General features: G+C 42.9%; 1 protein-coding gene across 5 annotated transcripts in view; it reads left to right on the top strand.

Annotated features, from left to right (window-relative positions):
- NCK2 (NCK adaptor protein 2) overlaps nt 1-16356 on the top strand; it is a 121479-nt gene that overhangs the window by 68646 nt on the left and 36477 nt on the right. For 2 of the 5 annotated variants that reach the window (XM_077749377.1, XM_077749378.1), the window contains 2 exons: nt 310-405; nt 8518-8759. In XM_077749377.1, the coding sequence (XP_077605503.1) occupies nt 8534-8759 (226 nt within the window). In that variant the 5' untranslated portion in view covers nt 310-405; nt 8518-8533. The remainder of the gene's footprint in view (nt 1-309; nt 406-8517; nt 8760-16356) is intronic. The other 3 variants (XM_077749379.1, XM_077749376.1, XM_077749380.1) reach the window with 3 other exon arrangements.

The raw sequence follows: 16356 nt of genomic DNA, 5'->3' as shown, positions 1-16356 counted from the left end.
GTGCTCACCCCCCCCCCCGCCCCCCCCCAGCCTCTCCGTTGGTAGCCTCTACTGGCACCTCTCCATCTCTGTGGAAAAAAGGCATGGTGAGCCTAGTGCTATTGTTTATTTTCTCTTTTACATGGAGTGTATTTCTGTGCCTTAGGGAAGTAGTAAGACCTTGACTCTTGTCATGGCTTAATTAACTTACTGAGAGTTGGAACGACCACTGGATTCCATATCGTGGCCTAGTTAAAGTTGAAGTGTATTAGCTGTAATTAGTGATCCTGCTTGTAAAAGCCACCAACTGGTCTTTCTTTTCCCCCACAGGATACCACAGGTTTCTGCCAACTCCTGTCAAATTAGTGGGCATCTGGCACGTCTTATTTACAGCACAATTTGAAACTTTAATAAGGAAGTTATAAGGTATTTCGCTTGTTTCTGGGACTGTTTCTTTGGGTAGATCTCCTTAAGATGAATGTCCTGTTTAAAAATATTTGCCAATACACACCAAGGGAAGAAGACATTGTAATAAATGAGGGAATACATAGAAGGTTTTGCCTTTTGGGACTGACCTTAGCATAATAACTTACTGCATGGGTTTTCCTTTTTTTTTTCCCCTTTTTTCCCCAGAAATGTGTGTGTGTGTTTGTTTGTTTGTTTATAGACAGAGATGGCCACAAGCTCTGTGGCTTAAGATAGCCCAAATGTATCCTCTTAACAGTTCTGGAGGTTAGAAGTCTGATACCCAGGCTCAGGCTGCGTTCCTTCTGGAGGCTCTAGGGGAGAGTCTGTTCCTTGCTTCCCCCCACACCTCCACCGTTTTCTAGAGATGTCCTCATCCCTTGGCTCACCATGCATTCCTGTCTTCAAATGAACCACATTTCTGACTCTTCTGCCTCCTCTTCCTGCTGATAAGGACCTTCGAGATTGCATTGGGCCCATCTGGATAATCCGGTGTAATCTCTCCCTCTCAAAATGAGCTGATGACCAACCTTAATTACCCTTTGCCATTCAATCTAACACATTCACAGGTTTGCAGGCATTTTGGATGCAGATACTTCGGGGACGGGGTATTATCCTTCTTCCCTTATCAGCCAAAAGTCTATATTTGAGTGAGTTTCCATACTCCTTGGTTGACTGCATAGAAGGAATGAAATATTACAAAGGAAAAAAAATCATTTAGAATCACAGTGAAGTAGATTATTTTGAGTAATTCAGACTATATGTTGAAAATCAAGGTTGGGAGGGCAATAATTTTTTTTCATGCAGTCTTCTTTTCCTCCAAGACTCTCTAAACCAATTATTGACTCATAGACACATATATTTTGATAATGTCTATATCTACATGGGCATGTATGTATTTTTCTGAAACTCCAAGTTAATATTCTGGGGATAAAAAGTTACACCTTTTTGGTCTCTCTACTTAACCTGTCTACATATTTTGACTTAAGTTCAAGAAATCCTTTTCCGGCCATGTAAGGTTTTATTGCAGAGTGGGATTGGCAGTTTCTTAGAGCTCTGTGTCCCCAGTCTTTTCTGCAAGTGGGCTAAATTGGTTTGTTGGTAGAAGGGTAAATGAAGCAGTTGCCTATTAACCTTAAATCATTAGTCTGCCTTACCCTTAAGCTTCCCATCAAACCAGGGGGCTAAAGCCTAAACAGCCACTGTCACAGGATGAGGTCTCTCAGACAGTAAATACGCAGACAGGTCATCTCAGGCAGTCTGGTTCAGAAAGTGAAGCCAAGCTGTCCACTTAGTGGCCTCTGGAGAGGAGAGGCCTAGATGGCAATATTGCCTTAGATGGGGAGGCCAGGGGAGGTGTCTCTGAGAAGGAGCAACTTGTGCCTAGGGCTTGAATCCCAAAAGAGCAGACACAGGGGTCTGTCTTGCTCAGCAGGGAACGCTGGTGCTTTGGAAGACTATCTGCTACCTAGTAAGTGCTTAGTAAATCCTGACTGAATAAAAGAAAGGGTCACTAGAACATAGTCCCACCTTACCTTTGTACAGTGTGCTGCAGTATACAGAGGGTTTTAATTAGGACTGTAATTCTCATTCTTTTTTTTTTTTTGAAGTATAATTGACATACAATGTTATGTTAGTTTCAGGGATACAACATATTGATTCGACAGTTCCATACATTAATTACCCAGTGCTCACCACGAGTAAGAGTAGTCACCATCTGTCACCATAAAATGGTCTTAAAATTTTATTGACTATATTTCTATGCTGTATTTAGCCATGACTTGTTTGTTTTATAATTGAAAGTTTCTACTGCTTAATCCCCTTAATCTGTTTTGTCCATTTCCCTACTGACCTCCTCGCTGGCAACCACCAATTTGATCTCCATATCCAGGAGTCTGCTTTTTTGTTTGCTTTGTTTTATAGATTCTGTATACATGTGAAATCATACGGTATTTGGGTTTCCCTGTCTGACTTTATTTCACTTAGCATAATACCCTCTAGGGCCATCCATATTGTCACAGATGGCAATTTCTTATTCTTTTTTATGGCTGAGTAATATTCTATTATATATAAATACATCTCCTTTATCCCATAGCTCCTGTTCTGGAGTCTTTTTTTTTTTTTAATGTTTATTTTGTAAGAGAGAACACATGAGTGTGAGTACACGGGGGAGGGGCAGAGAGAGGGAGAGAAAATCCCAAGCAGGCTCTGCACTGTCAGCACAGAGCCCGATGCAGAGCTCAGTCTCAAACCATGAGATTATGACANTCTTATTCTTTTTTATGGCTGAGTAATATTCTATTATATATAAATACATCTCCTTTATCCCATAGCTCCTGTTCTGGAGTCTTTTTTTTTTTTTAATGTTTATTTTGTAAGAGAGAACACATGAGTGTGAGTACACGGGGGAGGGGCAGAGAGAGGGAGAGAAAATCCCAAGCGGGCTCTGCACTGTCAGCACAGAGCCCGATGCGGAGCTCAGTCTCAAACCATGAGATTATGAAGTGAGCCAAAATCAAGAGTCAGTCACTTAACCAAGTGAGCCACCAGGCACCCCATGAGTGTTTCTTCTGCTGGCCAGTGTGCTTAGGGCTTTCTTCAGGAGCTTCTAAATGAGGCGCTGTTATTGTTGCATTGTTATACAAGAGGCAGATAGGCTACCATGGCTAACAGGACTCCAGTCCATGTCTATATGACACCAAACCTCACCCTCTTAAATCCTGTATTATCGTCTTCTCCTGAGTATCAAAAGTATCTTGTGAGGCTAGGCCAAGCATTGTTATTCCCATTTTACAGAATAAGCTGAAGTCTCAGGTGGACCTATGAATGGTTCAGCTGAGCTTAGAATCCTAGACCCTTGACTCATGTCTTCTACTTGCCATTATGACTGAGTGGTTCATCTTGGTCCGGAAACCTCTCTGGAAACAGCTGTGGTCACTTCAGGGTGTTGTAGGAACAGGGGCTCTTATGAGTAGTACATAACCCAAGCCGTAACCCAGCAAGATGCAGTTAACAGGATCATTTTTAAAAAGAAAATAGGGTCCTAGAATAGGATTGACATTATTTTAGGAATTAGTGAAAACTTTTGAGCCAAGAAAGATTTTATAGCTATTCTAGGTCTTTTTTTTTTTTTAATCTTCTCCCACCTAAAACTTGAAAAAGCAGTTTCCCATTTGTTAGATTCTCTGAGGGTTTCTTTTATTCAGTATGACATGAGGTTCTTGCTAAGCTCTATTCTAGAATGGTCACCTGACATTTAAGATAGGATTTGGCTGTATAATAGCAAGTATGTGGCTCTTCTTTCTGTTGGTGGGACCTACATGATAACTTAATTAGCTATAGCTAACAAAGGCAAAAATGAGATTGTCTTGAACACCTAAGCTGGAGCGATAAACATGCTTTATTCTTTGGATCTGACCTCTGTGATTCATAGACTAAATCAAAAGACTATCTCTGACTTAACATTCAGCAGTCAGAATGTACTTTTTCAGACTTTCTTCTGTTAAGGCTTTTCCATATTAGAAAATTAAATCAGTGTGTCTGTCTCAAGATTATGGAATAATCTTGACTTAGCTACATCTCTTCCTATTCCAATATATCCTACATGCTGTAGCAACTTACCCTTGACTAAAACTAACATGCTCCTGTTGGTCCCCTGAGAAAAAGGGGTGGAATCTGTTTTTCTGTGATACAAGATGGTGTGCAGGGTATGGGAAGGGTACTGAACTTGACATTGAAATGGCTAAAAGAAAAGAAAAACGGAAGACATCCAAAAGAACCCATGTGTACTGTTGATGGGAATGCAAACTGCAGCCAGTGTGGTGCAGCCACTGTGGAAAGCTATATGGAGTTCTCAAAAAGTTAAAAATAGAACTACTGTATAATCCAGCAATCACACTACTGGGTATTTACCCAAAGAGTACAAAAATACTAATTCAGAGGGATACATGCACCCCTGTGTTTATAGCAGCATTACTTGTAATAGCTAAACTGTGGATGCAGCCCAAAGTGTCCATAAACTGATGAAGAGATAAAGAAGAGGTGGTGTGTGTACACACACACACACAATGGACTGTTACTCAGCCATAAAAAAAGAATGAAATCTTGCCATTTGCAATTACATAGATGAAGCTAGAAAGTATTATGCTAAGGAAAATAAGTCCGTCAGAGAAAGACAAAAACCATATGATTTCACAAAACAAGCAAAGGGAAAAAAGAGAGAGAAACCAAGAAGGAGACTCTTAACTCTGGGGAAGAAACAGATGGTTACCAGAGGGGAGGTGGGTGGGGGGTGGATGAAATAGGTGGTGGGAATTAAAGAGAGCACTTGTGATGAGCACCGGGTAATGGAAGTGTTGAATCACTATATTGTACACCTGAAACTAATATAACAGTGTAAGTTAACTAACTGGAATTAAAAACTTAAAAGGATATCCAGAAATACATATTGTTTACTTTTTATTTTTAAGTGACTTTTTGGAGTCATTTGTTCTTAATTCTTCTGCTTATTAAGTACTCCTATCCTCTGGTTCTTGCTTACACCTTTCAGGTCTGGAGAGCCCTCCTCTGATTCCACTGCCTGCTCCTCCCCCAATCCTACCCATCTTCCAAGACTGAAATCAGTCTCCTTTTCCTTTTCCCCACCTCCCAGTTATCTGTCCTTTTTCTCAGCATCACCTCCTTCCATCGCCCCTGCCTTTTGCTTCCTTTTTGGGTGAGTGATCTTCTTTCCACTGGGACTGCTGGTGATTGGCCGACATTCATTCAGAAGCCCTGTAGTGAGGCAGTTGTTGATTGGTGGGCTCCCATTTCCATCGGGGGTAAGGAGGTTGTTGATTGGTGGAGTCCATTTGGGTGAAATGGGTGTGATTGGCTAGCCCTCTGAAGCACTAGGGTAAAGCTCCTGTTGATTGGTAGACTTCACTCAAGTGAGGCAGTTATTGATTGGCTGGCCTTGTGAAGTTTTTATATTGATACAAGCTGGCATGAATCAATTAGAATAGGTTTGAAACCAATCAACTGAAGAGGTTCCTTGCTATGACTAAGGAACAAACCAGTAATTTTCTAGGTGCCAAGGGAACTTTTTATTTTCACCTGACCTGGAATCCTAGATTTCCTGGGTTGGATTAAGCCTATCAAAATAGACTGCATGTTAAGACCCTCACCCAGCCACCCGCCCCAGAAGTGGGCACATGAGCACAGACTTGGAAGTCAACACACCTGGGCTCAAATCCTGATTCTCTAATTCAGCACGTGACTTAATCCTTGTGATCCTCAGTCTCCTAAAGAATAATACCTCCCTGAAAGATGAGGGTTCTGGAGAGTGAACAAGTTGATGTGTGTCAAGTACTCATCACACCCTCAGAGTTCTCATTACAACCCACTGGTCTAATGACCCAAGGAAACCATCCTGAGGGGGCATTTTGTACTCAGTTCTCTCTTACTTGGTTTTTCCCTTCTAAAGCCTGTCAGAAAGATTAACTGTAAAAACCTGATGCTCAGACCTCACTCCTCAAGATTCTGGTATCATTGATCTGTGGTAGAGCCCAGGCACCGTGATGTTCAGTGTGCCTGGAATCATACCTTGCCCAGCTAGCTCCTTACTCAACCGCTTTTCATACAGTGAAATCACACAGGAAATTAACAGATGGCTTTGATTGGTCTTATGTGATGGTCTGGTCTTGTTAAACACTCTCTTGAAAACTGTGTAATTAAGAAACAAACCTGGTATTCAGATGGAATATTCCCTGAGACCCATTCTTATTACTGTTCTCATTTTTATTAAAAAAAGAAAAACTGCCTTTATGATTTTGAAAATTCTAACCCTGACAGAAAGGTCAGAATGGAGAGAGAGAGAGAGAGAGACATAGTATGGATGGGAGAGTTTCCAAAAGTGTGTAACAAAATGGTCTACAGTTTGGAAATGAATGTTGTGTAAACTTGGATGTTGCATATATTATGCATAAGGTCTATTAAATATTTCCTCCTTACTGAAAGGTTTGTTATCTCTAAATTTGGAAGTTAATTCAAGAAACAGAAGAACATGTTTTATTTGTGTTTCTTTAGCATCTAGTAAAAAGTGTCATGTTATTCATGGTATTCATACTTCCATGGAGTAAAATGTTTTGCTTCCCTTTGTAATCCTGAAGTCATCCCTATAAAGTAAAGAGAAGTTTCTCTCTCAGAGAGGAAGATGGTTTTAGTTAAGAGTCTTTCCATTATTCCTTCCTTCCAACTTTTTAGGAAACCTAGTCAGGTGAAGGACTGGCTATCGAAATTGTTTTGCTGGAAAAAATACTGGGCCATCTTGTGCCTAAAAAGTCTGGAGCTGCTAAGACTGTTGATAACTGTATTTATTTTAGTGATATGCCTTTGCAATATATATTATTTCTAGAACTGATTTAACTAGCTGTATAATATGTCATTATTTATTTCTTGTTGTTTTAATCAGCTTTTTATTTGGGAAGGACTTTGTTTATGGTTCGCCCTTGGTGTTGCATATTTTATGGGTCTTGACAAATGTGTAGTGACATAGCCACTATTAAAGTATCATACAGAGTAGTTTCACTACTTTAAAAATCAAATGCTCCACTTATTCATCCCACCCTCCTCTCTCACCCATTTGTGCTCAATTCTAAAGACAAGAAGGAAGGAAAAGTGGGAGTTTATAGCTCAGGAGTAAGATAGGCAGTAGATGAGTGGAGAGTGACTGAGAAGAAACATCAGAGGTAAAGGAGGGATTCTGAGTAAACTGACCTGGCATGGTTCTTCCTGAAGGCAGGCAAGGCAATCTGTCGATTACGTTGGGCAACACCTGGGTGAGGGTGGAGGATTCTTGCTAAACCAGCTTAGCAGGATTCTTGTTAAAATTGGGATGTGTTGGGACAAACATGGAAAACAAATATCTAGTACGAGGCTTAGTATGGGAAGAGGATTCAGAGGAGCCTGACTGAAGTTTGGTCAAAGAGAAGGCCTTTGTGAGATTGAGACAATGGATGGCCTTTTCTTTTTTTTAAGTTGATTTATTATATTTTTGAGAGTGAGCAGGGGAGGGGCAGAGAGGGAAAAAGAGAATCCCAAACAGGCTCTGTGGTGTCAGTGCAGAGCCCTACGTGGGGCTCAGTCTCACAAACCATGAGATCGTGACCTGAGCCAAATTTAAGTCAGACACTCAACTGACTGAGCCACCTGGGCATGCTGACAGTAGATGGCCTTTATCGAGTGGCTTCTTTACTAAGAGCATGCATTTAAGGTTCTTTCATGCCTTCTCATGGCTTGATATCTCATTTCTTTTTATCACTGAATACTGTTCCATCACCTGGATATACCACAGTTTATCCATTCACCTCCTAAAAGACATCTTGGTCACTTCCAAATTTTGCCAATTATGAGTGAAGCTGCTAGAAACATCCCCCCATGTCTGGGTTTCAAGAATAGTTTTATTTGTATAGAAAGGTTACAAAGATAGTACAAAGCATTCCCATTTCCCCTAGTGTTAGCATCTCACACAACCATGGTACATTTGTCAAAACTAAGAGATTAACATTGGTATGTTACTATTGACTACACTTTATTCAGATTTCACCATCATTTCCACCAATTTCCTTTTTATGTCTCCAGAGCCAGTCCAGGATGCCTCATTGATTTTAGTTTTAATTTATAAGAATAGTTTGCGTGTGTGTGCTCATTAAATATGTTCATAAAATTCAGCGTATCTTGAGAAAGTGGATGTAAACATATTAGCTACAAGGAGCTTCTGTTACTTAATCGAGTGAACGCATTTAATTATGGCATTGTTATTTAGAATTTTTTGAAAGTTTGTTTTTGCTTTTGGCAGAGCACACAGATTTCCCAATGCACAAAATCAGGGTTTGTCTTATTAGGGTTGCTGTTTCTAAGCAAAATACCAAAGCTTGTTGAAAGAAGGTCATTTTAAGGTTATTCCAAGACTCAGGTGGAAGCCAGCTGCCAAGTTGTAATAAAAGCTGTCAATGCGTAATTTCTCAAGTTGATGCACAGGACGAAGTGTTTGGTTGGTTCTCTAATGAGCATCTCCAAATGTTTTGCTGGCAGAAGGACTCCATGAAAGATGACAGAGGAAGTTATTGTGATAGCAAAGTGGGACTACACTGCCCAACAGGACCAGGAGCTGGACATCAAGAAAAACGAGCGTCTGTGGCTGCTGGACGACTCCAAGACGTGGTGGCGCGTGAGGAACGCCGCCAACAGGACAGGCTACGTGCCGTCCAACTACGTGGAGAGGAAGAACAGCCTGAAGAAGGGCTCCCTCGTGAAGAATCTGAAGGACACGCTAGGTGAGTGTACCCACGTGTTAGGACCCACATTAGAGCTGAACTACTTCCTGTGATGGGGGGCGAGGAAGCCTTGTGCTTTTGGAGGGGAGAGTGTCCATCTTTTTAGTTCACGTGTTTTGTTTTGTTTTGTTTAAAAAAAGGTTTAAAGTTGATGTCTTTCTAGTTGTCTTTCTTTTTTAAATAATCATGTTTTTATGTATTTTTGAGAGAGCGAGACAGAGCTTGAGTGGGGGAGGGGCAGACAGCGAGAGTGAGACACAGAATCCGAAGCAGGCTCTGAGCTGTCATCACCAATCCTGTCGTGGAGCTCGAAGTCGTGAACCACGGGATCATGACCTGAGCTAAAGTCGGATGCTCAACTGACTGAGCCACTTCAGTGCCCCTAAATTGTCTCTTTTTTTTTAATTTAAATCTCTGCAAATATAGAGATCAAATGGAGAAATACCAGGTTCATCATTTCCTGGAGATTTTAGAGTCTAGAATTGTGTCTGTGTGTTGGGGACCCTTAGATGTGTTTCCATCTCCAGGCATCAGTATTCTAGAGGTTCTTGAAATGGAATTACCACCCCCAAAAGTGTCCGCAGCTCTGCCCGTTCATCCCATCAGATCTTTTTTCTCTACACAATCCTGCCCATGCGGCCTTCACGGCCTTCATGTGTAGAGTGGGAAGGAACAGAGAGTGCTTTGAACTGGGTAGGGTTTTTCCCCCCTCTACTAGATTGATGACATTTCATAGAAACCACAGTCCTGGTGTAGTTGCTAACATGGCCGTGGGCTAGCACCTGTGTGACGTCTAAGGCTGTCTGCAGTCACTTAGGTGGGGACCGTGGGGAGTTCAGCCAGGTTGGCTCAGCACCTGGTTTTCTTTCCACATGCCCAATATCCCAATGTGGGACAAGCCATCTTGAATCGCCTGAAGTTAAGGGTGTCCACTCTCGCCCTTGTGTGCATATCTGATGTTCTTGGAGTAGTTACTCCTTCAGAAGTAACAGTGAGGGCCTTGGTGAAGAATGACGAGCTGAGCTGCCATTTACTAAATCTAGTGTCACCTCCTTAGGGTCATACCTAAGACTACTGGCTAAAGAGTTTGCTATGAAATAAGCCCATGTTATCACCTGTGTTACATATACTTGAGTGTTTTCTTCTTATTTCTAACAGGAGGGTTTGTTTCATGTAGGGTGGGAGGGAAGCAGGTGGGAAACTGGAAAGAAAATTATAGACCGAATGTAGTGGGTGTCGCAAAATATTCATCTTAAATTTCATGCAATCTTGAAAAGTCTCCTGAGTCTCTCTTCAGACCCATTTAAAGCCTTCATTTATTGGGTAGTTATTAGGGCTTAGGTTATTTCCATGATTTGGAAAGAGAAATGAAGACACAGGCCTGAGTATAAATCACACGAGCTCTCATAGATTCTGAGCCTGATGTAGAAATTTCTTTTTGCACGAGAAGTTTGATTCTTTCTCCGCTAACCTGACACCCCTTTAATTTTTTTTCCAAGCAAGTCGCTTGAAAGGAACATTGTGGTCCTATACTTATAACTCTTAATTAACTGTGGTAGAAATGCAGTTAGCATGAGTAGATAAATACCTGAGCCTAATTTGACTTATTTTTTTCCAATTTCAGCCTCTGTCACCCAAGTGACTTTTTTGGGAGATGCTAAACTTGTTTTCTTTCTTACCCATTTTTTAAAAATGCATTTTCAATATCATAGAATGAAGTACACAGAAACTGAATGAGATGCTCAGAAGGGAAATAAGACAAAGCAAGCATTCTGAACTCTCTAGAAGTTCCCTTGCATACCTTGTCATTTTTTTTTCCTCCTTCGCTTGGTAGAAGAAAAGCCAAAGGCCCAGGTTGAAACCTTCAGCCAGATATCTCCCCCAGTGTCTACTCTTTTCACCAGCTGCGATCCACCTCATGTGCTAGTGGACCGCAGGCCCTCACACAGTCAGCCCCTCCCCATGCCGGGTGCTGGGTGCTGGGCCGATGCCCCGCCCCTGCCAGATGGCCACCCAGCTCTGCCAGAACACTTCTACCTCGACAGTCAGCCAATTCCATTTTTGGAGAACACAGATTGCTCGAAAGCTCTTCCTTAAATAGAATCAAAGTTTGCTTTTCTTTAACTTTTTCCCCTTGGCTCCCATTGTGCCCTGGAGAGCTGCCTGGGTAACGCGTCTCCCCTCCTGGAAGATGACCGCCCGCCACCAGGCCTCAGTCACAACACAGGCACGCATCTAATTGGCAACGTTGGGGTTGAGCATATTACGCGTTGTAAGAACACAAATAAAATTCTGTTTTCAGCATCCGTATCTGTGGAGAAATGCCCCCCTTGCTTCTGTACATCTTTCTGTTATGTGTTCACCATACTCCCCCGAAGCCTTGCTCCTGCTGCCCAGAGAGAGACCTTGGTGTTCCAGTGCGAGTTTTCCATTGGCTGGCTTGAGCAGTATCAAAGGGAAGGGAGGCACCTCTGCCCAGAAATCACCACAATGGAGTGACTTCTCCATTCCCCATGGCCAGGCTCAGCACAGCATTATTGTGTCAACCAGGAAGGTCAGAAAACATCCCACCAAGTGCTCGAGACTCCCTGTTTAAATTCTTGTCACCAGCGCGCTGTCACAGTTACAGTATGATTCTAGTCGATTATGCAGCGGCCGAATTTCTCTGCACTGCCTGTTAGAAGGAGTGAAAATAACGTTGAAAACGACCCTGCATGTATTGACCTTCCCGTAGCTACTCCTCGTGTCATCCACATTTGTCATTTTTCCTGCTGTGGAAATCCACTTGATTCCTAAATCCAGAGTAAGATTTCCCTGGCAGGTGCCTGGTTTGGAATAAAATAGTACCAGACTCCCCCAACAAAGTCACAGTGTTATAAATGTGCGTACACGTCTCTGACTGTGGAGAAATGTAACTCTGTAGACTCCTCTTCTGCTTTCCTGTACTCACTTGCTGTGTTGAGGTCAGTGGGGAATTCAATTTAATCACACACACGACTTGGTTAGAGTAACTTCTAGAAAGCAGTACCTCTGACAAAAAGATCTCTGTTGGGAAAGGATTAACATTCTTTCTTTTCCTTTCATAATTTATAATCAAATAATACAATATGAGCTCTTATTTGCACATGAGCAAAACATTTATATACTGGTTCTCCTCTCATATTTAACTTATGATCATGAATAGTCAGAGAACTTTTCCACAGATAACAAGGGGCAATTGTTAAGAACCCTTTCTGCTGGCAGAGCCCAGTTGATATTTTGAAGGGCTCAGACTGTGCAGCCCTTTGCTCAGCAGTGAGGAGCATTCCTGGTCTATAGTGTGGCCTTGACATTGCAGCCTGACTTACTAAATCATGTGGGCTAGGTATTTTAAAGCACTGTGCTAAATCTTTTGAGATGGGGAAGCTGCTTCCAGGGAGGTATTTTTCAAAGATTTTCCTGCAGACTACTGAAGAACGGTTTTTGTTACCACTTCGTGACAGCAGCTGGGACCCAGCAAAACCCCAAAGGTTAGTGCTGTTCTCAGTGGTTCGCTTAAGTCTACATGCTGACTTGGGTTACCCAAGTCAGCATGTACGGTCAGCATATACGGTTCCCTGTATAACCTGTTAGTAACCTTCTCAGGAGGGTTTGTTCCAAGGCACACATGTCCATTGCTGACCACCTCCTATGTATCTGGAGCCAGAGGTGACCCACCCCTTGTCACGATTGCCTCTTTATAGCATTTATCCCAGTGCAACCACACCTAAGGCCATTTAGCAACCTGCCAGTGATTAGCACCAGGACTCCCACCTCAGATTCCAAGGTCTACCTTGGAGAGCAGAGACAGACTCCCTAATGCTAGTTAGCTATTAAATAGCCCTTGTGCCCTTCTGAACTAATGCTTTCAGATGAGGAGGGGGTGGTTCTTATGGGTGAAATCTACTAGGCTCTTAGAGGTATAGCCATTCTAGGATTGACTGTGGGGTAGCTAAGTAACTTCCCCAGGAACACACTACTAGTGCTGGTATAGATTAGAGATGGGACTTGACCTCAAACTTGAGGGTTTTGTTTTTTGTTTTTTGTTTTTTACTATACCAAGTTGAATATATGGACTTAGCAGGTGGGCATTTGATAAGATTCTGTTTCAAAGACAGGCAGAATTGTTAGAGGAGATTCTACTGATACCAAGTCATTTATTTTAGAAATGAAAAACTTACTAGCAGAATGTGAGCTGGGTCAGGGAATTAGGCAGTAATAATGTATTGATGTTAATTTCCTGATTTGATAGTTATATTGTGATTGTGGAGGAGAATTTCCTTATTTGTAGAAATACACACTGAGTATTTGAGTGTTAGAACATCACGTAGGTAGGGAAGTGGCTCTCAGATGGCTCAGGGAAAATAATATTTTTGTGCTGTTGTAACTTTGCATTAAAACAAACAGACAGACATGAGTGCTTGAGGAACCACACCAAGGCTCTAAAGTTGGCTTGTAGCAGAGGAGAGGGGGTAGAGCCCCCTCCCCACTTTGGGCATCTGCAGTGCCTTAAATTTGGGATCAGACTTTCAGAGATCAGAGTATCGCTGAGCCTACTGACATTGGGCCAAAAACAATAAAGAGTAACACCGGACACAAACATGTCCTACTGATTCCTTACGGGAATGGTTTCCCATAGTGCTTAACTCAGAACTTTCTGTAATTATCCAGAGTTCTCTCCTTATCACTTGCTTGCAAGTGAGGAAAATCCCTGCTGTTTGCTGGATCAGCCCAGACTGTTTTCAGCCAGTTCAATGTATGCTTTTTTGTTAAAATGGAGATCAGGAGAGTGATGGTCAGAAGTGATCTTCTGGGCTCACTGCCTCTGTGATTGTGTGGAATATGAGGGAATTTTTGTTTAGACACCGCAAGACTGTGGGTCTTTGCTTATAAATGTTCTTAGTAGGCCAGAGCCAGGAAAGGTGGTTGGTTAAAACTGAACGGTGAGTAATGAATGGCACAGCCTTTTTGTGGGAGCAGAGTCTGAGTCTGGGCTGCCCTTTCCTTGCTGAGAAATCCCTTCTGAGCCACTTCATTCATTGCTGAGTGACCTTTGGAAACAGTAACCAAGGGCTTTGAAACAGGGATGCACATATTATGTAGGGATCAGCCTGGTGTAATAGGGTATGTCGGATCAGAAGTGGAAGCCAGGCTGGACGTCATTTCATCTGGTGGGATATGAAGAAAGGATAAGGTTGAGCCCCTGACTTTCTGAAGCTTGTCATACCTGGGAGATGACACTGGCACAAATGAGAAGTCCTCATTTGAGCAGTGACACTGTCTCTGCCTGTCCCCTTGGAAACTGGGCTCTATGCTACCCTTCAGGAAGCAGTGTGCAGAGTGGTTAGGAGAGAGACTCCCCACCATGCTCAGGTCCAGTCTTTGCCAAACTGTTGAACTCACAGGGCCTGGACTGCATCATCTGTAAAATGGGATAAGTGACTACTTGTCTCCAGTTGTTGGGAACTGAATGAAGTCATTCAGTAAAGAGTATAGGGCGGAGCGGACACTTGGAAGAGGAGGTGTGGCTTCAGCTGAGGAAGGGAGAACATAAATCAAGATTTGGAGGCTGGAAGGCAGATTGTGTTGGAGGATATTAAGAAGTTAGCTGGACTGAGGTGAGGGAGAGTGTGGGGGTGTCCTGAGGGATCATGGTGTCCCACACTGTAGGCCCTGAACACCAGGCCTGGGGCCATTTGAAAAGGGAACCCCCAAGAGTTTCCAAATGGTGGACAGAGATGACCGTCACGGTGTGCAGGAGGCATCCTGGTCTGGATCCTCAGGCAGGGACTGGAGAGGGTCTGTCTGTCCACAGGTGGCTGGCAACGAGGCCCCAGAGCAACCCAAAGGTGATGTTGGAAGTCCTGAGCTCAGCAGCGGAGATGGATTTTATAGGAAACCCCCAGGACTCTGCGTTGACTAGGTATGGGACAGCTGGAAGACTTCAGGATTAGTCACAGATAACTCCAGGGTTCTGAGCCTGAATGAATGTGCAGTAGAGAATTCGGGAAGTAGGAAGAGAAACAGGGCCACGAGGATCAGACCTGTTTGAATTTCAGGCAGTGGCAGGACATTCATGGAAATGTTCAGTAGGATGCTTGAGGCTTGAATGTCAACCTCAGGAGACACAAAATCCAGACGTGTGTTAAAATGTTCTTGCTGTTTTTAAGTGAATTTTAGTTTTGGGCTTCCAAATACTTATTTTTATCTAGGATCTGCAGTGGATACCTGACATTTCTACAGGTGTTTGGGACCTCAGACAGGCTTTCAGTGTATATGTTGTCCTGAGGACTGGTCCCAGGCCTCCGGTCCCCTTTGGAGAGCTGTCACTGCAGCCCCTGCGCTGGCAAGAAGAGCCCATCAGAGGCCCTGTGATAACTGTCCAGGGCCTGCAGGCTCCCTGAGCCAACATTCCCCATGCTCCTGACATTCCCCTCAAAGAAGTGTCACCCCACACTCTGCAGCCAAACCAAAAGCTAATGCTGCAGAGAAATTGAAACCAGGGCCTCAAAATGGATTTTGTGTTCATGTTTCCAGGGAGTAGATAGTAGTAACTACCTCTCTCTGAGTGCCTCATTGTGCGAGGTACCGTGCTCTCTGCCTGCACGCATTTCTGTTTCCATCTTCATAAAAACTCAGGGAGGGATGTGCTAATATCCTCATTTCCCTTGTGAAAACATGGACACTGGGAACTTAAGTGATATACCCAGGAGCACACAGTAAGTGGTTGGAATTCAAACCACGTCTCCCTGACTTCAACCTGTGTTATTGTTGATCAGCTGCTAGAATTGGAGATTCAGATCAGGCAGGGGTAGGGGAGATACACACAACACCTGCCTGCTGTGGATAGCAGTGAAATCCACCCCCTCCTGGGCTCCCACCCACACAGCTGTTTTGGTTTCCTCCCACCCTTCTTCTGGCCCCTGAGCTTCAATTTCTCCCTGACCTCAAGGGAGTCACTTAGTAATTCTGCCCAGTTCCTTCATGAGGTGAGCAAGAGCCATTAATTAAAATGATTTAGAGGCAGAATGTCACGGGAACATGTCTCCTTTTCTGTAAATTGATTTTTATTTCGGGAGCACTTTGGCCAGCAGCAAGCATGTACCGCTGTTGTGCGCATATATTTCAGCCATCTCTACCTTTCACCGTTCGTTTTTACCACACGGGTTTCTGCAAACAGGTATTCCTCAAACATGTAATCTCTGACATGCCTGTACTTTATAAACTATCAGTTACCACAGAATACTTATTTTAAAAAGTCTGGAAAATAGGAGAAAATGCAAATTACCTGTGGTCTCCTCACCCAGAACTCATCCCAATGTGTATAATCCTCTGTGTCTGTTTTCTCAGTGTTAATACATGTATATAATCAAAACTATGTCATGTAGATGACTTTTCACTGGTATTAATACTAGCCATTACATTGCCATTGGCCAAGAAATGATCAAGCTCTTTCTCCAAGGTGCCTGGTCCCAGCACATTCCAGAAAGGAGACTGACCCAGTGAGGTTTGGCACATACTTTGGCTCATCACTGGTCGGGTTGCTCACTGAATTGTGTATATTCTATCGACTATGTGA

Source organism: Crocuta crocuta, unplaced genomic scaffold (genome assembly GCF_008692635.1).
Source record: "Crocuta crocuta isolate KB4526 unplaced genomic scaffold, BGI_CrCroc_1.0 scaffold118, whole genome shotgun sequence".
NCBI classification, from domain to species: domain Eukaryota; kingdom Metazoa; phylum Chordata; class Mammalia; order Carnivora; family Hyaenidae; genus Crocuta; species Crocuta crocuta.
Note: the sequence above shows the minus strand (reverse complement) of the source record. Positions and strands in the feature narration are given on the sequence as shown.